Raw genomic sequence first — 27,549 nt, 5'->3', positions numbered from 1 at the left:
GGATAATTCCAGAGAAGAGAGGATATTCACTCTTTTCACCTTTTCCCTCATTCTGCAAACTTGTGGTGTGTGTGTACCTCCCATTTAGGGCAAACACAAACATTTCCAAACCACTGTAGCCCAAGGATAGGGGCCTGTGGCTGCTCAGATGTTGCTGGACTCCAACTCCCATCAGCCACAGCCATCAAAGCCAATGGTCGGGGATGATGGGAGTTGGAGTCAAATAATGTCTGGAGGGTCCCGAGTTACCTATCCCTGCTACATCCTGATGGGGTTTTTTCCAGCTTGGGACAAGAATAAAGAAAGGTGAGAAGTAGCAATGGAACAACTGAGGGATGGCTGAGTTGGTAGAGGGCGAGATTCTTAATCTCAGGCTTGTGGGTTTGAGCCCCATGCTGGGTAAAAGATTCTTCCATTGGAGGGATTTGGAGTAGACGTGATCCCTTCCAACTCTATTCTATTAATTCTTTTCAAGTCCACTGTTTCCCTACCCTGAATTGCACCACCCTGTGGGGTCTTCAGACATGTTTGTGTGATTTGAACTTTAGATGATATATAGAGAAGCTAAAATAAACCCTCTCATACTGACAATACTTCATTTAAAAATAAAAAAGCATACGTACTTCTCTGGGGCTCAAGCTTGCCCCAGAGTTATGTCTCTGAGCTAAGTGACCTTAGTGGCAATTTCAGATGTATAGAAACTGGTTGTGGGCACTTGGTGATGATCAAGGAGAGGCATGCTGCTCAAGACTCAAAAGTAGGCTGTTCTGTGTTACTACTTCACTTGTTCTGGCTTTGAAAATAAATTCCAGGACAAAAACCTGGTGAGACCTGATTTATAGACCACCGTAGGTTTCTACAGGTGTATGTGAGCTTCTGACTTTAGCAGAACTCTTCTGTCCAACACAGAGTTCTTTGTTCCCTTTCATATGTTTCATAAACAAGAGCAGTGTGTTGTTACACCCACCCACACAGCAACACATGCCAAGCTTACCTGGCTTAACACATGACTTCCTGCCTCTGTAGTCAAATTAGGCACTCTCATTGTGGGTCTGTCTCTCAGAATTTCTCTTGTTAGAATATCTGCAGCTGCCTGACACTTTCCTAAGTGCAGTGAGTGTTCCACACAGTTATTTGTTCCACTGTTATTTCTTCGAGTTGTCTACTGTCATTTCTCAAAAGCTAAAAAACACTTTAAAAAATAATAACCAAAGCTTGCATATGCCTTTCATAAGTTAAATTGATCCAACTAGGAAATGATATCATGCCTACTTTTATCAAGAGTATATAACAGGTTGAAAACGCATAATCATAATGTTAAACAGACTGATCTCGTGCATATTTACTCAGAATATATTCAAAGGAGTTTACTCTCTGATCAAACATACATAAGAGTGGCACTGTCAAAGTTTCCTTCCTTCCTTCCTTCTTTGTTTCCTTCCTTCCATCCACCCTGTTTTGTTGAACCAGATAATTTAAGACAGTTGAATCACAGAGTGATAACCTGGAGTTCGAAGCTGAAGTGCAGCCATTGACAGTGTCTTCCTGCATAAGCCTTAAAGTGGCTTTTCCTTTGTGAACTAAATGTATATCTTGCATTGTCCAAAATGCACATTTGCATCACAAATGACTCTCCTCTTCTTTACCTTCTTTAGGGACAAAATAAGCATAATGTCAACTTCAGCCTCCTATGAAAAGAACCTGTCATCTATCACCTTGCCTGCCTTTGCTGCTAAATGAGAGTTGGAATATGGAAGAAACCAGAGAGAGTTATTTAGGCTATGTACACCTTACCGTGAGGGACGCGGGTGGTGCTGTGGTCTAAACCACAGAGGCTAGGACTTGCCGATCAGAAGGTAGGCGGCTCGAATCCCCACGAGAGGGTGAGCTCCCCTTGCTCGGTCCCAGCTCCTGCCCACCTAGCAGTTAGAAAGCACGTGAAAGTGCAAGTAGATAAATAGGTACGCTCCAGCGGGAAGGTAAACAGTGTTTCCGTGCACTGCTCTGGTTCGTCAGAAGCGGCTTAGTCATGCTGGCCACATGACCCGAAAGCTGTACGCCAGCTCCCTCGGCCAATAAAGAGAGATGAGCGCCCCAACCCCAGAGTCGGCCACAACTGGACCTAATGGTCAGGGGTCCCTTTACCTTTACCTTTACACCTTACCTCTGGTTCCAACAAAGAGTTCCCGCAGCTGGCATTTGAACATGGCGTTGCCCACAACCCTGTAGTTTCTTGAGAAAATACAGCTATTTGGTGCATTTTCCCTCAAACCAGCTTCAACCCGAAAGGAAAACTTAAGCCACACTCACTTTGCAATTGAGCTTTTACATCCTGCTTTTTCTTAAAAGACTGTTTAAGCTTTTTTTTTGAGAAGGGGGAGAGATTAAAGTCACTTAAAAATAACTTTTTCCCCCTCCGCCAAGTTTACATTCCTCCCCCCCTCAGTTTGATAACTTGCGGCAACCCTCCTTATGACCTTCCATTAAGACAAAATATTCTCCAGTAATTTCCCTTTCTTCTTTGCTTGATCAAGCCAAATCTGATATGGGACCTCAAGCCAGCAGTCTATCCAACTGGCAGGCACAACGCGGAAGACAACTCACGCCTGGTATCTGTGTGATAACATGCTTTTCATGTATCATGTATTTACACACTGCCAGCCTTCAAGTCTTCGTGAATGGCGCCCTCATGAGGTTTTAAAGATTACTCCTTATTTTGGGTACAGATGTGAGCAGGCCCCACTAGCTCAGCAATCTCCAGATGTGCCTGCAATTAATCAGGGTGTCCCTGATGATTTCAGAGCCTCCAAGCATCCCTGTTTTCCAGGGACAGTCCCAGATTTACAGAAGCCATCTTGGTTTGGGATTTGATCCTGGAATGTCCCGCTTTTCCTTAGGACGTCCCTATTTTCATCAGAGAAATGTTGGAGAGTATGGAGTAAAGCGATCACCAAGCCAAGAAAATAGGTATCTATACAACCTTTAGACAGCAGCCCTATGTAGGGAAATGTTTTGTTTTTTAAAAAGTTTAGTGTTTTAATATGTTTTTATATGTGTTGGTAGCCACCCAGAGTGGCTGGGGCAACCCAGTCAGATGAGCGGGGTATAAATAATAAAATGATAATGATGGAATAGGGTGTCTCTATTTTCACCGGAGAAATGTTTCAGGGTATGTTCATTTCCCCATTTTTTCCCTTCAAGATGAAGAGTTTTGCCAGGGGTCGGCAACACTTAACAGCCATGGGTCGGATCACTCCTGTAGAGATCATCCGTGGGCCGGACCGACGCAGCGCGACATCAGAAATCACATCTGTGCATATCCACGGTGCCGGAAATAGCTTCTGTGCATTCCCAGATGCCAAAAGTCACACCTGCAGAAGCGATTTCTAATATCTGCGTGTGTGCAGACGCGATTTTCCAGCGCCGTTCGGCAAGTCCCCGCACTGCACTGCGGAGGTTTAGCACAGCATGCAGGGAAGTTGCTTGGTTCGGGGGCAGCTCGGGGGCCAGTAAAACGGACTTCGTGGGCCGGATCCAGCCCATGGGCCACACGTTGCCGATGCCTGAGTTATGCAGTCCAAAAGCTTAAAAGTCATAAAGCATCTCAGTCCAGTAAGCCATTCATATTCCAGAGTCAGTGTTACTTAAAAGGTTTCCATTAAGCTATTCCTAATATAATGAAATGTAAGAGTCAGTGTGCTGTAGTGGTTAGCGGGTTGAACTCGGACTTGGGAGAACAGGGCTCAAATTCCCACTTGCCCATGAAGCTCAATGGGTAACCTTGGGCCAATCACTCACTCTCAGCCTAGCCTACTTCACTGGGTTTGTTATGTATTGAAGTTCTCACCCTGGCCACCAGGAGTATTGTGTATGTAGTTTTCACTCAGGTCCACGTCAGTTATTTTAGGCGGGAAACTCTGGGTTGTTGTTGCTACATTGTTGACAGCTGGCTGCCTATAAAACAGGCCGGCTGAGCTGTTTGCTGTTCAGTTTTCTGTTCCAGCTTACAAAAGAAAGAGCTGCTTTGGAGAAATCGCTGTGTCGTCTGCCATGTCTACCCACTATTTAACAGGGTTGATGAGAGGATAAAATGGGGAGGGGGGATAACTATGTATGTCTCCTTGAGATACATAGATAGAACCATGTAGGACGACAAAAAGACTTCCAGTGCCTCTTGCACTGTGGCCGAAACACATTCCTGAGCATTAGAGAGAAATTATGTATTGCAATAGCCTAACAAATAGAAATGTGTTAGAGAAAAATTAACAATAGATTACTTTGGCAGGCCGAGAATGCAGCAGGTTGACTGCAAGCTTCAGAAACAGCATCCAAATGAAAAGGAAGCCAGCCGGGCTGGGCTAACATCTGTGGACCAGAGGCATGGTGGTTTTGAATCCTGCAACCAGATAGGAAGCGATGCTAAAAAAGAGTCCCAGATAATTGTTTTCATCCAGAGATTCCCAGAGCTGAGTCAAGCAAGCACTTTGCGCAAGCACAGAAGATTATAAAATGACCAGATGCAACAACATGCTTTAAAGGGACCACTCCCTCCCACAAGGGAGTGTTAATGTCATTTTCAGTCCAGTTGGCCAGGACCTTCTCTGGCTACTTTAACCAGCCAGAATGGACAAGGGTCAAGTGCACACAGATGGTCAGCTGTATACTTCTAAAGAATTCTGACCACACCTGCAGGCCTCACAAATGGAGGAAAAATATCCACAGAAGTTGGACAAGAAGATGTGAATGGTGTCTCCACTGGTGTTCCATTCAATGTAAAATCAGGGCAGGGTGCAAGCAATTTTATTTGGAAAGAGTCTCACAGCGGGCAGAGGAGGACTTCTCCAGGAGGCTGGAAGGTAACAAATGGAAACCGCTCCAAACGGCAGGTGCAATGGTGGCAGTTGTCTCCACAAAATAGATCCTAAAATGTGCTTTAGTCTGCGTTTAGTCAGATTCAGTTTGAGGTTTTCTCCGCCATCTCTCCAGCAGCATTTGCTGCCATTTCACTTACCGGTAAGTAAGCATGCTTTGGAAATCTGTGAAGCGTTGCACTTATTCTAAGCAGCGATATCTAAATGTGCCCCAAGATTCCTAACTCTCCTTCAAAACAAGCTATTTGTTAATACACTTCAGGGGTGCTATGGACTGACAGAGCAGAAGGTGAGGTCTGGGAATATCCCAGGGGAGAGCGAGAACCCTCTGGGTATTGGACAAACACACTTTCTGCATTTCTGTTTCCTGCATTTTCACAGATGTCCACCTGAGGGCACCAAAGCAGAGAGGGAAAGTGAAAAGAAATGGCAGTTGTAAATTAATTTCTGCCAAAATCTTTTTGGGCCTGGTTTGCCAACAGATGTCAACACCCACCCACCCCATTTCCCATGCTTTGGGCATCCCTCAGCCCTGAAGCACTAAGATGTGACATGCTCCACCTGCCAAAAAGGCCTTGTTTTACCTGCCCAGAGTGATACCCATTGACAATGCCTCACAGCACCACCACCTCCCAGACCCGCTTAGTCAGCCAACTTCAAAATGTACCATGTCTAGCAACAACTTTTGTTAACTAGGGGCGTAAATGGGGAGGGAATCAATGGCAGGGGTGGGGAACCATTGAAGAGGAAAAATTGAAACAGAACGGACTAACTGATCAAAACTAAAATGGCCTTAACTGCTGTAAATGACGAGGACATTGCCCAGATAAGTTATATAATTTAATACAGTGGTATCTCGGGTTAAGAACTTAATTTGTTCTGGAGGTCCGTTCTTAACCTGAAACTGTACTTAACCTGAGGTACCACTTTAGCTAATGGGGTCTCCTGCTGCCTCTGCACCACCACCACACGATTTCTGTTCTCATCTGAGGTAAAATTCTTAATCCAAGGTAATATTTCTGGGTTAGCGGAGTCTGTAACCTGAAGCGTCTGTAACCCAAGGTACCACTGTACATAGGCGCCGACTCCATGGGGCCTGAGGGGGCCCGAGCCCCCTCAAAAATTCGTTTGGGGGGCTCCGCCCCCCCAATAATTTAAGAAAATTATTAGTTATATTATGCTTTGTAAAATCACAAAATTATGTTGGTATTTTTTATTTTCCTTGTTTGACGATAGTTACCTTTTAAAATACATTCAGTAATGAGTTAAAACAAAGCCACTCCCGATCTAGAGAGGGGGTGGGGTTGCGGGCTCTCGACCCATCAACAATCTCGCGGGGCTGGCGTCAGCCCCGCGAGAAGCGGGGATTCCCCCTAACTCATTAATATTCACCGCCCATGGCGGCAGCCAATCGGCTGCCGCAAAGGGCGGGCCCTCACAGGTTCACTTAAGGTCGGGGCAGCCCGGGGCTCGCCCCTTTCGTTCCCCCAGCAGCAGCGGTTTGGAGGTCTTGGGCCCCCCCAATATTTTTTATAAGTCGGTATGGGCCCCCGCCCCCCCCAATATTTTTTATAAGTCGGCGCCACTGTACATCAATATCTCGCACTTACTTGAAAATGCTCCGGCCAGGGGACATGCAGGTTTTGTTTTTATTTGTCATTTTAAGTCTCAGAACAATCCTGCAAGGTGAATTAGGCTCAGATGCAGGTCTTTTCCACACCTGCGCTTGTCCTGTGCTGAAAATAGTTGTTGTTATTGTTGGTAGTATTGTTGTTCTATTTATACCCCACCCATCTGGCTAGGTTTCCCCAGCCACTCTGGACGGCTTACAGCATATATAAAAAATTGTAAAATATCAGACATTAAAAATTTCCCGATACAGGGCTGCCTTCAGATGTCTCCTAAAGGTCAGATAGTCATTTATTTCCTTGATGGGGGGTGCATTCCACAGGGTGGGTGCGGATCTTAGCAGTTTTCTGCTTGCCCACACTTTGTAGGCACAGATCTGGGTTGTTTTGCCTTTGCTCTGCCTCTTTCCCCCAGAAAACCTGCTCTTTAGCACTAAATCGAAATGAGCAAAGCAATCTGCGGAAAAACCTGACGGGCAGTTGTTCTAATTCAGCACTAAAGACTGGGTTTCCCCTGGGTTTCCCTAGCAGGGCAAACAGAGAGGTGTGGATAAGTTAATAGTGACAGACCGCAGGTCAACCAGCAAACTGCAAGGCACAAGGAGTCTGCCACTCACACCACCATACCCCACTGACTGTTGAGGTTATTTTCTGCAGTGCAGACTGGTCCATTAGAGCATTAAAGGAAGAGGAACTACCCTGCCCTCAGCCCTCCTCTGGTCAGCTTGGCAGGGATCTCTTTCTCTGCAGGAAAAAGCTCCTGTTTGGGCTTCTTGACCGCTCTTGCGGTTGTTTTGTATGCTTTTGGCCTCTTGGCCTCTTCTCCTTGTTGTTGTCTTTCCTTCACTGAAACATAAGACATTTTAAAATCCCGAATGAAACGCCTGTGGGAGTGGAACTTTTCATCAGGCTGGATGTTAAGCAGAGGGTTGTGGGTGGGGAGAAAGAAAGCTGGCTTGATGCTGAAGCCACAAAGCCTGCATTTTGCCACACTCTGAAAATGGAGTAGAGGAGGGAGATAGCAGACGAGAATGGGGCGAGGCTGTCGTAGGTGCTAGGCAGATTTCACATTGCACTGGGGGACATAAGCTTGCTGTGCCTTGGATTCAAGCAGAGATCGGGCATGGCTCTGTCTCTCTGGCTTCCCAGCTTGCTTTCTCCTGCTTCTAGCTCTCACGCCTCCACTCTGGCCTTTTGTCTTTCTAACTGCCAGAAAGTTGAGGGAGAAGAGCCCACCCATGTGTTCTCTAGCACAGAGCCACTTCCTTTGTTACCTTAATGACTCATAGCATGCCTGGCTATTTCCACAGTTGAATCCCGGTTGGATCCATGACCTCAAGCATACAGCCTCCCCCCTTCCCCACCCAAAATCACAACACTATGTTGGGATTATGCCTCCCTTGACCTCCTTAAGACGTTTCAAAGAGATGCTAGAAAACACTGGATTTATTTTCAGCTGCTAACAAATGAAGAAGAAGCATTATGCCTTACAGAAAAAAGAGATTGCCATCAAACATGTATTTGTTGTTGTTGTTTAGTCGTGGTCAAACTCATGTTCATAGCTTCGAGAACACTGTCCAACCATCTCGTCCTCTGTCGTCCCCTTCTCCTTGTGCCCTCCATCTTTCCCAACATCAGGATCTTTTCCAGGGAGTCTTCTCTTCTCATGAGGTGGCCAAAGTACTGGAGCCTCAGCTTCAGGATCTGTCCTTCCAATGAGCACTCAGGGCTGATTTCCTTAAGAATGGATAGGTTTGATCTTCTTGCAGTCCATGGGACTCTCAAAAGTCTCCTCCAGCACCATAATTCAAAAGCATCAATTCTTCGGCAATCAGCCTTCTTTATGGTCCAGCTTCATTTCAATACATCACTACTGGGAAAACCATAGCTTTAACTATATGGACCTTTGTCGGCAAGGTGATGTCTCTGCTTTTTAAGATACTGTCTAGGTTTGTCATTGCTTTTCTCCCAAGAAGCAGGTGTCTTTTAATTTTGTGACTGCTGTCACCATCTGCATTGATCATGGAGCCCAAGAAAGTAAAATCTCTCACTGCCTCCATTTCTTCCTCTTTTGTTTGCCAGGAGGTGATGGGACTCGTGGCCATGATCTTAGTTTTTTTGATGTTGAGCTTCAGACCATATTTTGCCTTCTCCTCTTTCACCCTCATTAAAAGGTTCTTTAATTCCTCCTCACTTTCTGCCATCAAGGTCGTGTCATCTGCATATCTGAGGTTGTTGATATTTCTTCCGGCAATCTTAATTCCGGCTTGGGATTCATCCAGCCCAGCCTTTCGCATGATGAATTCTGCATACAGTATAAGTTAAATAAACAGGGAGATAATATACAGCCTTGTCGTACTTCTTTCCCAATTTTGAACCAATCATTTGTTCCATATCCATAACTGTAGCTTCTTGTCCCACATAGAGATTTCTCAGGAGACAGGTGATCAGGCATTCCCATTTCTTTAAGAACTTGCCATAGTTTGCTGTGGTCAACACAGTCAAAGGCTTTTGCATAGTCAATGAAGCAGAAGTAGATGTTTTTCTGGAACTCTCTAGCTTTCTCCATAATCCAGCGCATGTTTGCAATTTGGTCTCCGGTTCCTCTGCCCCTTCAAGATCCAGCTTGCACTTCTGGGAGTTCTCGGTCCACATACTGCTTAAGCCTGCCTTGTAGAATTTTAAGCATAACCTTGCTAGCGTGTGAAATGAGTGCAATTGTGCGGTAGCTGGAGCTTTCTTTGGCACTGCCCTTCTTTGGGATTGGGATGCAGACTGATCTTTTCCAGTCCTCTGGCCACTGCTGAGTTTTCCAAACTTGCTGGCATATTGAGTGTAGCACCTTAACAGCATCATCTTTTAAAATTTTAAATAGTTCAGGTTTTACTGGAGCATAAAAATATGGAATACATAGTTGTGGTCTCTGAATTTAATCAACAGAAGTCCATGTTCACGAAGGTGGGGAGCAGCAAGATAATGTTTGCTAGGGCATTTTTGGAATGATAAATGTGTCGGGTATTTTTAGTTTTTCTTTCCTCTTTTTAATATTTTGTTTTTCGAGAAAGAGAGAGGTGGGATATACTTTTGCCATGCAGTGGCGGAGAGGAGGCAGGCATCCCGGGGGCGGGGCGCGTGTTCTGGGGGCGGAGGGCCCAGCACGGGGGGGGGGGGGCAGCCGCAATGGAACCCCACCAGGATCGCACTGCCGGGGCGGTGTGCTCCCCCCGCCCCCTCTTCCTCTGCCAGTGTTGCCATACACTGAAGAAACTTCCACAAAGGAAATATGCTCTTCCTTAAACAGCTATTGGAGTGAACTCTTCCCCAGTTCCTCTGCCCTTCCTCTCAGAAGACAGAAGAGTTTGTCAGGCAGCCTTGAGCTGTTTGCAAAAAACCCAAACAGGCACCCTCACTGCATCAGAACTTTATCACCCAGTGGGATGGTGTTTAGTCTGTAACATGCTCACTGACAGAGGCAAAGGGCAGGGAGATGAACTTTTGGGGAACTAAATATTGGAACTGTAGAATTGTAGAGTTGGAAGGGACCCCAGTGGACATCTAGTCCAACCCCCTGCAATGCAGGAAACTCAGCTAAAGCATCCATGATGGATGGCCACCCCCTTCCCAGTTCTAACCTGCTATTCATCCATCACTGATACCAATCCACACCACTTCTTTTTCTCTTGCCCCAACCCCAAATATGACATTGCTCCTTGAACATCATGATTCCCCCCCAGCAAGCCGCAAACAGACCCTTTAATGTGAGTGACCCTTCCCTCTGTTAAATCAGCCCTTTATGAAGAACAGTTAGGAGTGGAATTTTCACTCTGAAAGGAGCATACATGGTTTGCATGCAATAGGTCCCCAGTTCTCCAAGTAGGGTTGGAAAAGACCATTGCCTTGCCCGGAGAGCTTTCTCTATGGGTTTCCCAAACTTGAGATTCCAATTGGTTTTGGACTACAACTCCCAGGACTAGTGGTGAGGGATGATTGGAATTGTAGTCCAAATGCAGCTAGAGACCCCAGTTTGAGAAAGCCTGATGTAGACAGTAGTGAGCTGGATGGACCATTGGTCTGACTTAGTATAAGGCAGATTCATAGGGATGCAGGTGGTGCTGTGGTCTAAACCACTGAGCATCTTGGGCTTGCCGATCAGAAGGGCTGCAGTTCGAATCCCCACATTGGGGTGAGCTCCTGTTGCTCTGTCCCAGCTCCTGTCAACCTAGCCATTCAAAAGCATGCCAGTATAAGTAGATAAATAGGTACCACTGTGGCGGGAAGGTAAACAATGTTTCTGTGTGCTCTGGTTTCTGTCACGGTGTTGCATTGTGCCAGAAGCGGTTTAGTCATGCTGGCCACATGACCTGGAAAGCTGTCTGTGGACAAACACCAGCTCCCTTGGCCTGAAAGCAAGATGAGCACCACAACCCCATAGTCGTCTTTGACTGGACTTAACCGTCCAGGGTCCTTTACCTTTTTACCTACCTAGGTACCAGGGAAGCAGTTAGGGCTCCTCTTTAATTCTGTGTTTTATTAAACCCATGACTTAGAGCAGCTCCCCAAACTATGATTGATATTTCAGGGTTTTTTAAAAAAATAGCAATCATGCAATGCAGCCTTCACAATCCTGCCCCCTCCAGATGTTGTGGAATCTTATTTATTTTAGATCTATACACCACATTCTCATAAAATATCAAGCTGGGATACAGCAATGTAAGCTTTTGCTGGGTGGGGCTGCTGGGAGTTGTAGTCCAGTGCATCTGGAGGGCACTGGGTTGGCAAAAGTTGATGCAATGTGTGGAACTCATCCAACACAAATGTTCACAAAGCCTTAAGCACTGGTGGACTACTAGGAAACGTGTGCTTTTCCCTATGTTTTCCTGATTCTGGTGTTTAAAGGCACATCGACCCCTGTGTGTGACATCTGCCTGGATAGCTCAGTTGGTTAGAGCGTGGTGCTGATAATGCCAGGCTTGCAGGTTCGATCCCTGCATGGGACAGCTGCATATTCCTCCTTAGCAGGGGGTTCAGCTAGATGCTCCTCAGGGTCCCTTCCAATTCTTCTATGATTCTACAGATTGTTGTAGGCATTAAATGAGGAGGGGGAGAACCATGTAGGCCACCTTAAGTCCCTGGGTGGGTGGGTGCAAGGAGAGGTGGGATATAAATACAACAAAAAACTAAAACTCAAGAGCAGCAACTGAGCACAAGAGTCCTCTACCCTCCTGCTATTTCCAACAACTAGTATTCAGAACTGTTACTGCCTTTGTGGACGCAGAGCCTAGGCATCATGCTGATGGAGAGAACTGACGTTTAAGTTTTGCCTGCCTTTTCCCCCAGAAAAGGAGCAGGCTTTGTATCTGTGGCCACCGATTGCTCTGTGCGGTGCCTTCAGCAGTACCAAGCAGTGCTGTGTTGTGAGATGCCAGCTGATTGGCAGAGAGCGCCTGGTGGGCGGGCATCCTAAGCAGATAAGAGCTTGGATCAGAAGTGCCAAAGGTTGGTCTGGGGAGAGAGAGGAGAGTGTGCCTGAGTTTGGGAAGCGCTGGGAAGAACACAGACAGAATCGCAGGATCATAGAACTGCAGAGTCGCAATGGGCGCTCTCAGGGCAGCCCCGTCTTTGCGTTGGCTCTGCATCGCCCTGGTGCTGGCCGGGCTGGCTCCCCTCACTGCTGCTCAGTACTGGTGGTCTTGGGGTCGACAAGAACCCACAACTGTGATGATGCCAACAACCCCCAAAGGTAGGTGCAAAAGGCTTTCCATTGCTCTTCTATGCGGTGAAGGGGTTGGAAATGTAGGAGGCTCCAGAAAGGTTAATCTCAGGTGTTTGGAGCAGAGAGGGCTTGGAGTCAGTTCACATTGCTTGGTTGGGTTGTAAACAGAGCAAGGTGGTACAGATGGGGGAAAGGGACTAGGAGTTTGCAACGGGAGGTATTCGGACTGCAGCTGTTTGGGGTTTGAGCGACCGCCATATAGTTGTGTGGCAGGCAGGATTTCAACAGGTGCTGCTTTCCCCTGCGTGGAGATGCAGTGCGATACACAGCTTTTGCTCCCAAAAGTTGCACATCATCTGTGGACAAGGGTCTGCCTGTTGAACAGCTGCCTTTTCTGCAGCTATGAGAGCTACAGGAGCTTTGCCAGGGGAATGTTGGGGAGAGTGCTGTGTGGTGGATAGCATGCTCTGACAGGGGAGACTTGGGTTCAAATTTCTGCTTAGCCCTGATGCTTCAAGAGCAGTATAGGCCAGGTTGGTCTCTGGCCTGATCTACCTCACAAGGTTGTTGTCAGCCCTACCCTGAGCACAGAAGGAGGAAGAATTGCAGAAGGAGGAAGAATGTACGATAAGAAAAGTTAGGAAATATGATTTGACTGTGATGTGGTTCAATGAAATAATGATACTGGAAACTGCTACATATAACTACTAAGAAATTCAGATGGAAGAGATTTGAGGAAGTCAAATAATATGTTCATGAAGATGGATTTTAATTAATTAAGTGTTATTGTAGTGATGTTTTGTTTTATTTTATATTCCATATTCTTTTTTCTTTTTCTTTTTTCTATTTCTCTCTTCTTCTTTTTTAGTATTGTTAATTTTTTTCTTTTTGTTATGTTTATGTATGAAAAATAACAAATATTATTGGGGGGGAGAGGAAGAATTGGATGTACTTACTTTTACTTACTTACTAAATATGTATGCCGCCATATACCTGTAGGTCTCAGGGTGGTTCACAATTGGATGCAGCAATAAGAAATAAAACGAACATGACATTCTCCTACTTTTGGCTTTTCTTTACTGATAGCTCAGTTGGTAGAGCACGATACTCTTAATCTCAGAGCCCTGGGTTCGAGTCCCATGTTGGGTGCATTGCAGGGGTTGGACTTAGATGATCTTTGTGATCCCTTCCAGCTCTTATGATTCCATGATTCCGCTGCTCTGGAAAACGGGTGTCAGAAATGGAGCGGTTTCCTTTTACATTTAGGATGCTCTGATGTGGTGGTAGCCCCCAACATGGTTTTATTTTGCCTTCCCAGCCACGGAAGCAGATGTGGAAGAACTCACTGAGAAAATGGTCCTGAGCACCCCCACCCTTTGGGACACACCAGGGACATTTACAGAGGTGGTGGCGGTCTCCTCTGAAGCAACAACACCAGACCTGGTAAGCAGTTGCTGTGGGATGGCTGGGTAAGGCCAGGGCATGCCTAGCCCCCATGTTCCTGGCGAATCATCTAGCAAATTTAGCAGAACTCTAGAACTGGAGGGAGGCCATCAAACTTGTACAGCAGGCATGGGGAATCTGTGGGGCTCCAGGTGTTGCTGCACTACAACTCCCAACACCCCTTGAGATACTGGATGGGGAATCCTGGGAATTGGAGTCCAACAACATCCAGGCAAGCCACAGGTTCCCTGTCCCTGCACTACAGCACAAGAAACCTCTGGTCCTCCAGATGATGTCTGGCACTAGTTCAGATCAGCCTCAGTCAGTGGCTAAGAATGACAAGAGTTATACAGTGGTTCTCAACCTGTGGGTCCCCAGATGTTGTTGGACTACAACTCCCATCATCCCTGAGCTCTGGCCTTGCTAGCTAGGGGAGTTGTAGTTCAACAACATCTGGGGACCCACAGGTTGAGAAAGGCTGCTTCCAGAGGGTCACAGGCTCCCCACCCCTGATCTGGTGTAACCCTTGGCTTCATGCAAGTGAGCAGGGTTGGTTTTTTTCATCTGGGAAGGCTCCTATGCCTTTAAGAGCAGTGTGGCAAGCAGAGAGTTGACGCATTCCCCAGCCATCACTATACTTCTATACAGAATAAAGCTTTCACCTCCTAGATTTCTGGCTTCCTCGCAGCTTCCTAATAAAGCAAGGGTTTGACAGTGTGACAGTGTGCCTGTGACAGATGTGTAAAATCATTATGAAGAGAGAGCGCGCTTCAAAGGCGTGTGTTGGTAACTGGGTGCATATTTGTTTTGTTTTACTTCTGTTTGTTGCATATCTATTCCACCTTTTGTATTCCAAGGAGCTCAAGGTGCCACAAAATATTCTTTCCCCCCCCCTTACTCATTTAATCCCCACAACAACCCAGTGAGGTAGGTTAGGCTGAGAGGCAGTGACTGGCCCAAGGTCACCCAGTGAGCTTCGTGGCCGAGTGGGGATTTGGAACCCTGGCAAGTAATAGGAGCAATTTATTATTTATTTTATATTGTAAAATTTATACACCTGTTGATGGTAAAAAAAAACCGAAACACCTTAAATTGCTTTACAAAATAACACTTTGCGTTTATGTAGTGTGTTCAAATCATACCATTTTGCGTGATTTCCGTAATCTTTTGTTTAGTTAGCCACCACTATCATCCCCCCTGTAATATAGGTTGTCGGAAGAGGACTATGGTTATCAAGTTGTATGTCCTCTGTGCACACACACATGGAATCCTGGGAACTGTAGTTTGTTAAGGGCGCAGGCAATGCTTTTTTTCTGGGGGTATGCATACCCCTAAACATTTTGTGAATCTTTGTACTTTTGTCCATTTACTGTATTTATTTTTCCCAATTTGAACTATAAAATGGTGACTTTATTGAGTCAAAATGAGAGTAAACATTTTTGTAGAGGAAAAAAAAGCCCTGGGCGCAGGGAATTGTAGCTCTGTGAGGGGTAAACGACACTTCCCAGGGCTTGGGGTGGGTGCGCTTTAAATGTATGGTGTGTGTGTGTTCATGTCCGTAGCTCAATTTGAACTGAGGACTTTCAGGCCAATAGCCAATGTTCTTCACTAGCCAGAGGTGATGTGTCTGACTTTGCATGTGAAATAAGTTTGTTTTTGAATCTGGATGAGTGAATTCACAAGTGAGTGGGTGAGTGTGTAGCGGAAATAAGAACAACATTGTACCCAGAGAGGTCACCCAGTGTATGTTCTGGCCTCTGGAAGGGCATAAATAAGCTTTTGCTAAAAGAACAACCCAGAATCAGGACCAACAACCCTATCTTTTTCATTTTTAAACACTTGTGTAAGAACTTGTCTAGTATCCAAAGTCTGTTTGGGGGCCTAATCCGGCCCGCCAGTTGGTTTAATCTGGCCCGTGTGGCAGTTTATTTGCTGGGGTAAAATCAAAATAAATCCTCAACAACTTCGGCCCCCACGGCCCTTCACTTTATCAAATCTGGCCCTCTTTGCAAAAAGTTTGGACACCACTGGTCTAGTGCAATATTAAATGTTCCATAATTATGGATATGCTTCATGTTCACACTTCACGTGCAAGAATGGGAGATTATATAGCGGGTTGGAAAAAGAGAGAGAAGATTCATCCTTTTGCAAGTTCTTCACTCCCTGAGCAGAAAAGATTTTAGAAGTACTGTACTGTATATCCATGAACACTATTCAGTGATTGGTGACCTGAAAGCTGAATGCCTTTGAATGAAGCTGCAGCTTTCAGCACATGTTGTCTCATTACTACCTGAGAAGGGGCGTATATACAAGATTGCAATCCTGTATGTAATAATTAATCTGTAGGAGCAACCACCTCCTCATTCCATTCAGTTATAAAAGGGGAGGGGAGCCCTTGGCCGTGAGCAATGAAGAAAGCATGAAGGACACACAGCAATCAAACAGTTCCTCTATTAAGTTCACTGAAGGAACTGGCATGGAAATAAGGAACTGGAACCCACTGCAGTGTAACATGGAGGTTCTGTTCTTTACTGTGCAAGACATTGATGCATCTGGCTGCGTATTATCTCCCCCAGGGAGAGGACCTGTAATCTAACAACATCTGGAGGACCACAGGCTCCCCATCCTTGGTCTATATCTGGTGTGGGGAACCTATGACTGTCCAGATGTTGCTGACTACAATTTCCACCATTCCTGTTTGCTGAGGCTGGTGGGCATTGTCCTTCATCAACATCTGGAAGGCCAGGGTTCCCCCTCTTTGATCTACACTAGCAGTAACCGTCCAGGGCTTCAGAAATAAGTCTTTCACCATCTTTACCTGGAGATCACCAGCAATTGAATCAGCACTGGATAGCTCAGTGGTTAGAGAGTAGTGCTGATAACGCCCAGGTGGCAGATTTTATCCCTGTATGGGACAACTGCATATTCCTACTGCCGTTGGACTAGATGATGCTCAGGTCCCTTCCAACTCTAAAGTCCTATGATTCTGTGATGGAACCTGAGATCTTCTCAAACAAAGCATGTGTTTTACCTCTGAGCTATGGTCTCTCTGCCCTGCCACCCGGTAGTCTGAGGAAATGGGGAATTTTTACATGCACACCTTTAAGGTAAAGGTAAAGGGACTCCTGACCTTTAGGTCCAGTTGTGGCTGACTCTGGGGTTGCGGCGCTCATCTCGCGTACAGCTTCCGGGTCATGTGGTCGGCATTACTAAGCCACTTCTGGCAAACCAGAGCAGCGCACGGAAACACCATTTACCTTCCTGCCGGAGCGGTACCTACTTGCACTTTGACGTGCTTTCAAACTGCTAGGTTGGCAGGAGCAGCGACCAAGCAACCGGAGCTCACCCCGCCACGGGGATTCGAACCGCCAACCTTCTGATCAGCAAGTCCTAGTCTCTGTGGTTTAACCCACAGCGCCACCCACGTCCCGTTGTGCACCTGTAACGCAGCATATAAACAGACTGATCAGTTATCCTTTAACCACCATGTTGTACTCATAGCCAAAGTGCTTCGAGAGAGGCATCTGCCTGCAAAGAGAATGCAAGACGAGACGGACCTTTGGTCTAATCCAACAAGGCAATTCTTGAGTTCTAGGGGTTGTGAGCGGCAGCACAGGAACATACGTGTGGCTGTGTTTCCACGCACACACCCTGTAAAGTACACCGTCCTCCTTTGCACTCCCACACCCTGCAGTTTAGGTGCACTTGCTGCCCCACAGCCTTTCAGCCTCCCTACCCCCTTGGCATCTCAGCATGAAAGGCTTATGGCAATTCAGGCCAGACAGCTGCTCATCTGAGCATGCTCCCGATGTGGGAGATGCAGAGCAAAGTCCCAAGGCCAGCTCCCCCACCCTGAGACACACAATTGCTTGCTTTTCTCTCTTGGTTCCTTTCTCTCCACTTTATCAGCAACCAAGGTCCTGTCAGACACAACAAATCCTTGGATTCAGTACATGTACAGGGCTTAATTGGCCAAAGGGAAATGGCTAGAAAGGGACCAGCCCAAGCAAGCGTTGTGTGTCCTGCTTTTACAGAGGAGAGTCCTCTGTTTTGAAAGGCTGACAGGACATGCTCCTCTGTTTGATGGTGTCTTCCATTGGAAGGTGCCCTTCCTCTTCCTAATTTTTAAACATTACTTTTTTAAGTGTAGGTTTTTGCCTTTATTTGGGCTGCTTGGTTGGGATGGCATTGCCTGTTTGGGCAGGGACAACGACTGATGTTTCCTGCTGGGGTTTTTTAGCTCTAGATTATTTGTTTGGGGGAAGGGTGGTGCTTTGCCCGTTTTGGATGGCGGTGGTTCTGAGCATTGCCCTTTTTTTATCCTGCCAAATGGGTAGTTTCTGGTGCCCCCCAAGAGTTGGTGTAGAATACAATGGCCAGACCGGGAACTTCCACCTGAGAACATGTGACACCATTGTTAAAACAGCTGCCCTGGCTGCCCACTTGCTACTGAGAGAGGTTCGAGCTTCTTGTGTTAATTTACAAAGCCCTGAACAACTTAAGCCCAGGGTACCTCAGGGATTGCCTTAACCCTTGTGTTATATCCCAGTAGAGGTTTAGGGTTTATGTGTGTGGTTTCTTTTGTAAAAAAATAAATTGGAATTTTTATGAAAGTGATACAAAACAGTACCAAGAACAAGGCAAAAAAATTTAAAAATACAGAATAATCAAACCAGATGTTCCTGATCCCAGTCACTGAGATCATCTGCAAGAGCATCGTCGGTCATTCCCTATGTTGGTGAGGCTTGTTTGACAAGATACTGAGCCTTTAGTGTCATCTGTGATGTTTCTATGTTTTTAGAACTGGGATTTTTGTATACTGCTACATTTGCTATAGAATTACTGTTCTATTATTGCTGCTATTATTAAATTATTCTTGCAATCTGTTAGTTTGGTGATGCCTTGCCCTGATTGTCACTTTCAGCATAATTTTGTGTGTATGTGAAAAGGTGTCATACAGATAAATTGATTATGATTTGGAATTTTCTGCTTGCTTTGCAGTTAATATTAGTTAGGCATAAGTCCAGTTCTAGGGATGTAGGTGGCGCTGTGGGTTAAACCACAGAGCTTAGGACTTGCCGATCAGACGTTTGGCGGTTCGAATCCCCATGACGGGGTGAGCTCCCGTTGCTCGGTCTCTGATCCTGCCAACCTAGCAGTTTGAAAGCACGTCAAGTGCAAGTAAATAAATAGGTACCGCTCTGGCGGGAAGGTAAACAGTGTTCCCGTGTGCTGCTCTGGTTTGCCAGAAGCAGCTTAGTCCTGCTGGCCACATGACCCGGAAACTGTACGCCGGCTCCCTTGGCCAATAAAGCGAGATGAGCACCGCAACCCCAGAGTCGGCCACGACTGGTCCCTTTACCTTTACCTAGGCCCAGTTCTGGTATCTCTCTCCTCTCCCAATCCCATGTTATTAACGCTGTATGAATAGGAAAGTGGGGGGAGCACTCTCACTGCCCCCCCTCATTGCGTCTCATTGCCATCCTGCTCCCACAGCCACTCACATGCCGAGAGGACTGAACCTCTGCCATGGGGAGCCTTTTTTCTACCCCATAGGCTCTCTAGATTTTCCACTGCAGGATTGGTTATTCTCAGCTATAATTGATCTCGCAGGTGGAGAATACTTATAAATCTTTATTATCTGTACAGCGAATATTTGTATGATTGAATGCTTTGTTATCCAGTTGTAGCTGTGCTGTGTCTTTGTACTTTTGTCCTTCTAGACTGTGAGGCTTTATAGTTTAAATTTCTGGTTCTTCTTTTCCCCATCCTTTTTTGTTATGCTTACCCTTTGTTTTCTAATAAAAAATAAAATTAAAAAACAAAACAATCAGGGGTGCTAGGGAACACGGCCCTTTTTCACCCTTACATGATAATTGTGTGAGGGGGGGAAACCTGAAGAGGACTATAGGGATTCAAAATTTATATATATATGGTCTTAACCCCTTCATGCATTAATTAGACCAGGGTTCCCAAACTTGGGTCTCCAGCTGTTTTTGGACTACAATTCCCATCATCCCTGACCACTGATCCTGCCAGCTAGAGATGATGGGGGTTGTAGTCCAAAAACAACTGGAAATCCAAGTTTGGGAAACATTAAATTAGACTGAAGCATGTTGGTTATATGAGACTGGTTATCCCACAAACATTATGTCAGGCTGTGGTGTGCCCACAAATTCCATTTTCCCCCCTCCCAGGCTACCTCTGCAGCTGACAAGGTGGAAATGTTTCATGGCATGGATTTTCCCTTTCAAAACATCCTTGAAGGCAGCACTGAGGATGAAGATGATGAATTTTTACACAGCCTAGTAACAGCACCGGGGAAGGAGGTGTCAACTGAGCTGGTACGCTTCGGTTATTTTCTGTAGCAAGTGGGTTGTTGTAATCTAAATATCTTCATCTGCCCCTGAAGGCTGGCTAACGCGACAGCTGCTGCCTACCTAGTTTTAGGGCTTATCCACATCTCTGCTCTTCCCAGGCATGGTCCATGCTTTAGAAAAACTCAGTGTTCAAGTGCCTTCTTTCTCTCTCTCTCTCTTTTGCTCCAGATGTTTCTCCATGGAAACCTGTTCTTTAAAGTTCAATCGAAACAAATGGCATTCCATGGAAAAACCTCTGCAAATGACTAAGCAAAGGGAGTGAAGAAAGCAACAAATTAAAGAATCGGCTACCATTTTGAAAAACAGAGAGATGTGTGCGTTGTGTAGCTCATGGGTCTTCCTACACCATTAGAAGATAGCAGCACTTTGCTTTGGAGGGTGGGAGGCCTGCTCAGTGGCAGGGAGGAGAAGACTTGGCATCGTAGTTGGTGTCTTACAAAATAGGATTTCCTAACTGTCACCATCTTGTTATCTCAGGAAGATGCAAAACCCTCAATGTCTTCAGTTCACCAAACCACAATCCAAGAAGATTCTGAGACAAAAGAGGTACCTTTGGGATTCTGTTCTGGAAAAAACAGTGCCACGTTGAAATAAAGGAATAGGGGGTGGGGGGAGTTAAAGGGATAGTAACCAGAAGAAGCAAGTCCTTTATTCAACGGAACCTATATCTGAGTAAACATCCATTAGTTTATTGCCTTCTGGTGGGGGGGGGGTTTGCTATGGTGAATATATAGCACTAAAGTGCCATGGGGAACCACCATTTTAATTCCCACTCTTTTTTTATGAGGCACTGAAAATTCTCTGTTAGAGAATCCTTGCTTTCCTTCAGAGACCTACAATTCTCAAGGTTCCTTGTGGAGACAGAGTGAAGCCAGTTTTAACCTGCAGTATGGATAGAATCAAAGTGGCTGGTCTTGAATAGCAACCATCATCAGAGATGCACTGTTTAGAGAATTCCCAGTTTCTTCATTTTGCCCAGTTAGAAAACACTTTTCTTTAAATCTCCCAGAATGTCTACTAACAGCTCCTCTGTACACCTTTCAGGCACAGCCTGTGACTGAAAAATCTTGGTGGCCTCCAGCGACTGTTACAAAGGAGCATCCTCAGAAGGCTGAAGTGAGTCAATACAGGGTTTTGGTAGTCCATGGGGTTTGGTAATCCATGCCATATTTTTGTGAGGCATCATCACCAATACAGTTAATCTCAGCCACTCCTCTGTAGGTATATTGCCCAGGACTTTTTGAAATATTTCAGGACCTCCCTGGTGATTTAGGAAGATACATTGAAATACATTGTACTGGTTATTTGGAAGGCCTACCCACCCACATGACACAGTCATTGACACTGAGACATAGACAGAAACAGCTTTGCTCAAAAACAATATGGCGTATTTTTCAGGATTCTACGAGTGGTTAATTTCTAGAGAGTGAAATGCCAGGCCTTGACTCTCTGACCAAGCTCCATGACCTCTGACTGACACTTCCCTCACCAAATCCCAGATTGATATGAATGGTTATCTTGATAGGTCTAACTACATTTTCATTACAAATATGCACCTTAACAATGTAAACAGGCAGGGAGGTTATCTGATTTTTGTCATTGTCTTGTGTCTCAGGAGGACCCACATGTCTCGACTCCTGAAGTTCACCAAACCGTGGGCAGGGGAGACTCTGTGGCGAAAGAGGTATGTAGGGAGTTCGCTATCAAGAAGCCAATGCCACTATAGAAGAAGGGGGAAAGGGGGAAAGAACTCAAGGGACAGTAACCAGGATAAGCAGAACCGTCATGTTTGCTATACCAGCTTCCTGGAAAGTATATGTGTATGTTTTGCAGGTAAGGTTTACTGGTAGATTTGGTTCGCATTTTAACACAAACTCTACCTAACCTTCACTTTGCAAAGCAATACACTCAAGATGGCGGGGGCGGCAGCTTTCAGCCTGAGGGCTGCATTCCCTTCTGGGCAAACTTCCGAAGGAGTCATGGCCTCCTCAAAGAATTCCAGGGACTGTAGTGTGGAAGGATATCGATCTTCCCTGATCGATGGGGCCGCGACCTCAGACAGCTTTACGATCCCAATCAATCATTTACAGCGGTCCGGCACGCTTCCTCCGAAGCTGCGCAATAACTCCTGCTGTCTCTTCTCAGTCACGGCTTGTAGCAGAGTAGCGTGTAAAGCAGCCTAGTTTCCAGGCAAGCACACATAGACAGGTGTGTCTATTTACAGCTCTTTATTCAAACATTACAGCATTAAAGTCCGTCACTCTTGGCCGCCATTACTCTCTCTCAGATACACAGAGAGTATGTCTTTCTCCCCTCAGGAGCACAGGGGAACTGAACAATACAGGGATTGTCCCGCCCAGCTTCTGTCTCCGCCCAGCTGTAAGCTGACGTCAGCAGGTGACACACACCAGGGGAATTTAACCAGATAAATTCTGAACTATAACACCCCCCCTTGTGTCCCTGCGTGATACCTGTGTAACATCTTCGGTAACACCTTGTGAGATCGATCCCTTCCCCAATGCCTTGTGCCCTCCCTTGGCAAACCTGTTTGGCATTTGTGGAACTACCTCACAACTCTCAGAATCGCACTGTGCGAAACTTACCCACGCACCTGTGGCTTGATACCTCTCTGGTGGGATACCTTTCGTTGTGCGACTGGACCTCCTAGGCACAAACTCAGGTGTTCCCCCTGACTCATTTTGATCAGCAGGTGTATCCTCTGCATCATGGGATTCACTCTCTGACTTAAAGCGTCTTCGAATCCTCTCCATTACACTCACAGGAGAACTAGGTTCACTTTTGGGCAGTCTCTTAACAGCTTGTGGAGATGCCACATCCTGCTCTTGACCCTGGTCAGTGACCTGGTCGTCATCAGCAGCCTCAGCCTCTTCTTCCTCTGCCTCATCAGAACTGTCTTCTGGGTCAGAGAGACAATCTGAGAGAACATCACGCCTGACAGGAGTCTTTGACCTCACCTCCTCCTCTAAGAACTCAGCGTGTTTACTGATCAGCACCTTACTCTGATCACCTGACGGGTAAGCAAACCGCCATGCACGGGCTTCTGGCTCATACCCACAGAAGATCATTTTCTGGACTTTGGCTCCATCTGGCCCTTGCAAAGCCTTAGGCAAAGCGACAAGCGCAGGAGTCCCAAAAGTCCGCAGAAAGTGAACCTGGGGTTTGCGGCCATTCAACAGAGAAAATGGAGTGTCACCTACCAATGAGTTGTAGACACGATTCCAGGTGAATGACACAGCCCTAGTAGCCTCCAGCCAAAACTCAGGAGGTAACCTGGCTTCTTTCAGCATCACCTGTACAGCCTTAACCAGAGCTCCACTCCTCAGCTCTGCCACCCCCCCTTGCTGGGGTGAATTAACTGTGTGACGTATCCCTCTCTTCAGAAAGAACTTCTGCAAAGCAGAACCAGTGTACTTAGCATTTCTGTCACTGATGATCGCTTGAACCCTGGTGGAGAACCTCTGTTCCACCCCCTCAATCCAGCTCTTGATCAGCTGTGCTGCATCCTCCCTGGATTTGAGACCGTGAGTCCAGGAATTCTGCGAGAAATCATCCAGAAAAGTTAGGAGAAACCTGGCCCCCCCAGACTTGGTTCCTTGACAGGACCGGCCAAATCTATGTGTACCAACTCAAAAGGTTTAGTGGCCACACGTTCCACCTTTGGGTAACTGCACCCTCTCACCTTTGCTTGCTTGCAAGTGTCACAATTAATGGCACTTTGACAATTTTTAATCTTACAACCTGTAACAACCTCAGGCAACGCCTGCAAATCCTCTAAAGGATTGTGAATCGCTCTCTGATGCCATACGCATGCACATGTAACATTATGAGCGGGAACTGTAGTACGCTGGTTGGGAACTGTAGCACGCAACGCTTGTGCTTTCTCAACCTTCCCCTCATCTCCAAGAGACGTTTTAAGAATGAAAAGGTCATTCTGTCCCTTCTGCACTTTGGCCAGTAACCTCCCCCCTTTGGAGATTGTGCAGACATCATTTTCAAAACAAACTTTGAACCCCTTACTTAACAAATAAGGCACAGATAGCAAACAGTGATGAATCTCTGGAACAATACAAAAATCCACCGTCTCCTGTAAAACAGAAAGATAGGCATTAGTGCATTTGAGAACTCTAGTTTTCTGTCCATTCGCGAACTTAATAGTTTGTCCCTTCGGAACTGCTGTGCAATTCCACCTCTCGACTGCAGGGGTCTCTGGAACCATGTTGCGGTTAGCTGCAGAGTCTATTACAAGGCTGAGCTGGAAATTTTCCACTCCGCCGTCTTCAAACACTGCCATATTCGCAGAAACTTGATAAGACTCTTCTCCCTGCTGTTTACCCCGACCACCTGGCTCAGTTCCACGCCTGCTCCAGCTGCTGGCCGGCTAAGGGGTGATTTTGGCTCCCATTGACTTGCTTCCCAGACGCCTTCAACCAAGAACCATCCCCTTATTCTTCTGGACCACGTTGCCCAACTCTTTAGAGTGAGCTTTTCCAGCGGTATATTCTGGCTTTCAGCCATCTTCTCCCGTTCTCCCAAGGTGCCCCAAGCTGTACTTACTCCGTACCAGCTTCCTCCGGCTTACCCTTCCGTGGAGAAACGATATTTCAGCTGCGTCTCAGCCTTCAGCTCTTTGTGTATCAGAAGCTCTCACTGTCTCACGGAAGCAGGCAATTAATCATCCTTGCTCTCCGGTACCCACGCTGACTTCAAAGCGTTCCTGGAGCTCACACCAACTGCTTTACGAGCGTCTTCTGACCCCATAACCTGTGGAAGGATATCGATCTTCCCTGATCGATGGGGCCGCGACCTCAGACAGCTTTACGATCCCAATCAATCATTTACAGCGGTCCGGCACGCTTCCTCCGAAGCTGCGCAATAACTCCTGCTGTCTCTTCTCAGTCACGGCTTGTAGCAGAGTAGCGTGTAAAGCAGCCTAGTTTCCAGGCAAGCACACATAGACAGGTGTGTCTATTTACAGCTCTTTATTCAAACATTACAGCATTAAAGTCCGTCACTCTTGGCCGCCATTACTCTCTCTCAGATACACAGAGAGTACGTCTTTCTCCCCTCAGGAGCACAGGGGAACTGAACAATACAAGGATTGTCCCGCCCAGCTTCTGTCTCCGCCCAGCTGTAAGCTGACGTCAGCAGGTGACACACACCAGGGGAATTTAACCAGATAAATTCTGAACTATAACATGTAGGAGATCCCTATTCCACTCAGAGAGCTACCAATCCCAAAGTGGTTTAACAATCAGCCCCTCTTCCTAGGGAACTATGGGATTTCTAGCTCCATGAAGGGAACAAGTCTCCCAACAACTCTTAATACCCTTAGCAAACTACAGTTCCCAGAATTCTCTGAGGGGAAGCCGTGTCTGTTCAAAGTGCTATAACACTGATTTAAACGTATACTGCAGATGGAGCCTTATTTTTGTCAGATACTGTCCCTTCCAGATCTGCAGTTACATGGAAAGTAACAATGCACCTTTAGCAACGTAAAATGGCAGGGAGGTTATTCGATTTCCTAACTGTTGTCATCTTGTATCTCAGGAGGAACCGCAACTCTTGACTCCTTCTGTTCACCTGACCGTGATCAGGGGGGACTCTGTGGGAAAAGAGGTATGTAGGCAGTTCACGATCAAGAAGTCAATGTCATGGTGGAAGAAGAAGCCTAGACAGAATTATGGCAGCCTGACAGAGAGGCCTGGAATGGCAGCACTATTTCTTTTAAATCAGTATTGTGACATTTATATCCCACTTCTCTTCCGTAAAGTTCAAGATGGCATATGTGGTTCTCCTACTCATTTTTTTCATCCTCACAACAATCTTGTGAAGTAGGTCAGGCTGACCATGTAACTTGGCCCAAGGTCACCCAGTAAGATAAAATATTGTCAGATAAGATATTGTCCTTCCAGTTCTACAGTTACATGGAAAGAGGGAAAGAAGAAAAAAAAAATAAAGTCTGGAATAATCAGGTGGAAATGACCCAGAAGGAAGGAACTCTGATGGGATGAAATAATAGGGTAGATTTAGAAAGTTGGGGGTGAGTTGTCACACACACACAGAGAGGGGGGGTGTCTGCTTTAAAGTTTCTGATATGGCCCTGGAGGGCCTTGAGGTGTGTCTATATTAGGGTTGCCACATTTCAAGTAAAAATCTGGACACAAAAAATGGTTAAACTTTTTCAGGGCAATCACCTGATAGCATTTCCACCACTGCCAAGCCTAAACCAGAGCCTGGGTTGCCAGAACCTGAAGCAGAGCCACCCATGCACATTTAAACAAAAAAAATCCAGGACATTTGCTTTAAAATGTAAAATTCTCCCCAGATGGGTATGTAGGACCCGCAGAAGAGGACATGTCCAGGAATTCCTGGACGTATGGCAACCCTAGATTACTGACCTGGTGAAAAAAGTTTTAAATGTATAATTTATTTATATTTTTGGCTTTTTGACAGGTGATTACAAAAGAGGAAACCTCATCCATTTCCCCTCCCAAGACAGCCGCTGCCTCCATTATTGGGGTAAAAAAGGGGAAAGTTGATGTTTGGGACTAAAATTCCCATCATCCCTGACCACTGGTCCTGTTAGCTAGGGATGATGGGAATTGTAGTCCCAAACATCTGGAGGGCCGGAGTTTGCCTATGCCTGCTCTCTGGGTTATGACCTTCCTCTCTGTGCTCCATTGGTGAGAGGTGATCTATTGCTAACTACTTTTTCTGTTTTTCTTAGATGCATAATCTTTCCCAGTGTGTCTGTCCGGCAACACCAGGCCCTCGTGGTGCAAAGGTGCGCATCTAAGCTTTCTCCCCCTGTGTTGGGTTGCTATGGTAATGGCAAGTCCAGGCCAGTCTGCAGCTGAGGGTGTGTCTAGTCTACAAAAGGCAGTTTCAAACACCGTCTTAAAGAACATGCATAAGGCAAATGAAAACCTATTGGGCTACCCCAGCCATAAAGAAGTCCACATCTATACTACTATGGTTGCTACCTCCCCCCACCCACCCACCCAAAGAATCTGTGCCTTTTGAGGGTGGCACAATAACCAGGCACCCAAAAGCTGCAACTGTCCCCCATCTCTGTATATCCTTGCTGAGAAGGGTTCATGCTGTTGAGCTGTACTGATCTATTGTTTTGGAGCTGTTAGTCCAGCCTTCACTAAAGGGCATCCTGGTGCTGGGACTGATGGGAGTTGTAGTCCAAAACATCTGGAGGGCAGCACCTGGTTGGCCGAATGCTGTGTTACTATGGGGACTCTAGCTGTTAGACAAATAAATCTCAAGTGGGAAGGATGCTATTGCACTTAGGTCCTGGGCGCCTCCTAGGCACCTGCCTGGCCACTGTGACAACAAGATGCTGGACTAGATGGGCCATTGACCTGGTCCAGCAGGTCTCGCCTTATGCTCTTTGCCTACAGTGAGCTGAGAAATATTTCACTCTGTATGGAAGAATCGTAGAATTGGAAGGGATCCCGAGGCCCCTCTAGTCCAACCCCCTGCAA

At 46.3% G+C, this 27,549-nt stretch overlaps 1 protein-coding gene across 6 annotated transcripts in view; it reads left to right on the top strand.

Annotated features, from left to right (window-relative positions):
* The window catches only part of LOC309355420 (uncharacterized protein), a 53,699-nt gene that overhangs the window by 6,378 nt on the left and 19,772 nt on the right, over positions 1-27,549 (top strand). For 4 of the 6 annotated variants that reach the window (XM_081886240.1, XM_081886238.1, XM_081886239.1 and 1 more), the window contains 11 exons: positions 1,656-1,811; positions 2,898-2,967; positions 4,286-4,856; positions 13,531-13,655; positions 19,853-19,999; positions 20,513-20,581; positions 21,080-21,151; positions 21,651-21,719; positions 25,604-25,672; positions 26,510-26,575; positions 26,784-26,840. In XM_081886240.1, coding sequence (XP_081742366.1) covers positions 4,568-4,856; positions 13,531-13,655; positions 19,853-19,999; positions 20,513-20,581; positions 21,080-21,151; positions 21,651-21,719; positions 25,604-25,672; positions 26,510-26,575; positions 26,784-26,840 — 963 coding nt within the window. In that variant the 5' untranslated portion in view covers positions 1,656-1,811; positions 2,898-2,967; positions 4,286-4,567. Of the gene's footprint in view, positions 1-1,655; positions 1,812-2,897; positions 2,968-4,285; positions 4,857-10,219; positions 12,240-13,530; positions 13,656-19,852; positions 20,000-20,512; positions 20,582-21,079; positions 21,152-21,650; positions 21,720-25,603; positions 25,673-26,509; positions 26,576-26,783; positions 26,841-27,549 lie in introns of those variants that run through there. The other 2 variants (XM_081886242.1, XM_081886243.1) reach the window with 2 other exon arrangements.

The sequence above is a fragment of the Podarcis melisellensis genome, assembly GCF_964234715.1.
Source record: "Podarcis melisellensis genome assembly, chromosome: 13".
NCBI lineage: Eukaryota > Metazoa > Chordata > Lepidosauria > Squamata > Lacertidae > Podarcis > Podarcis melisellensis.
This window is presented reverse-complemented; position numbering and strand designations above follow the sequence as displayed.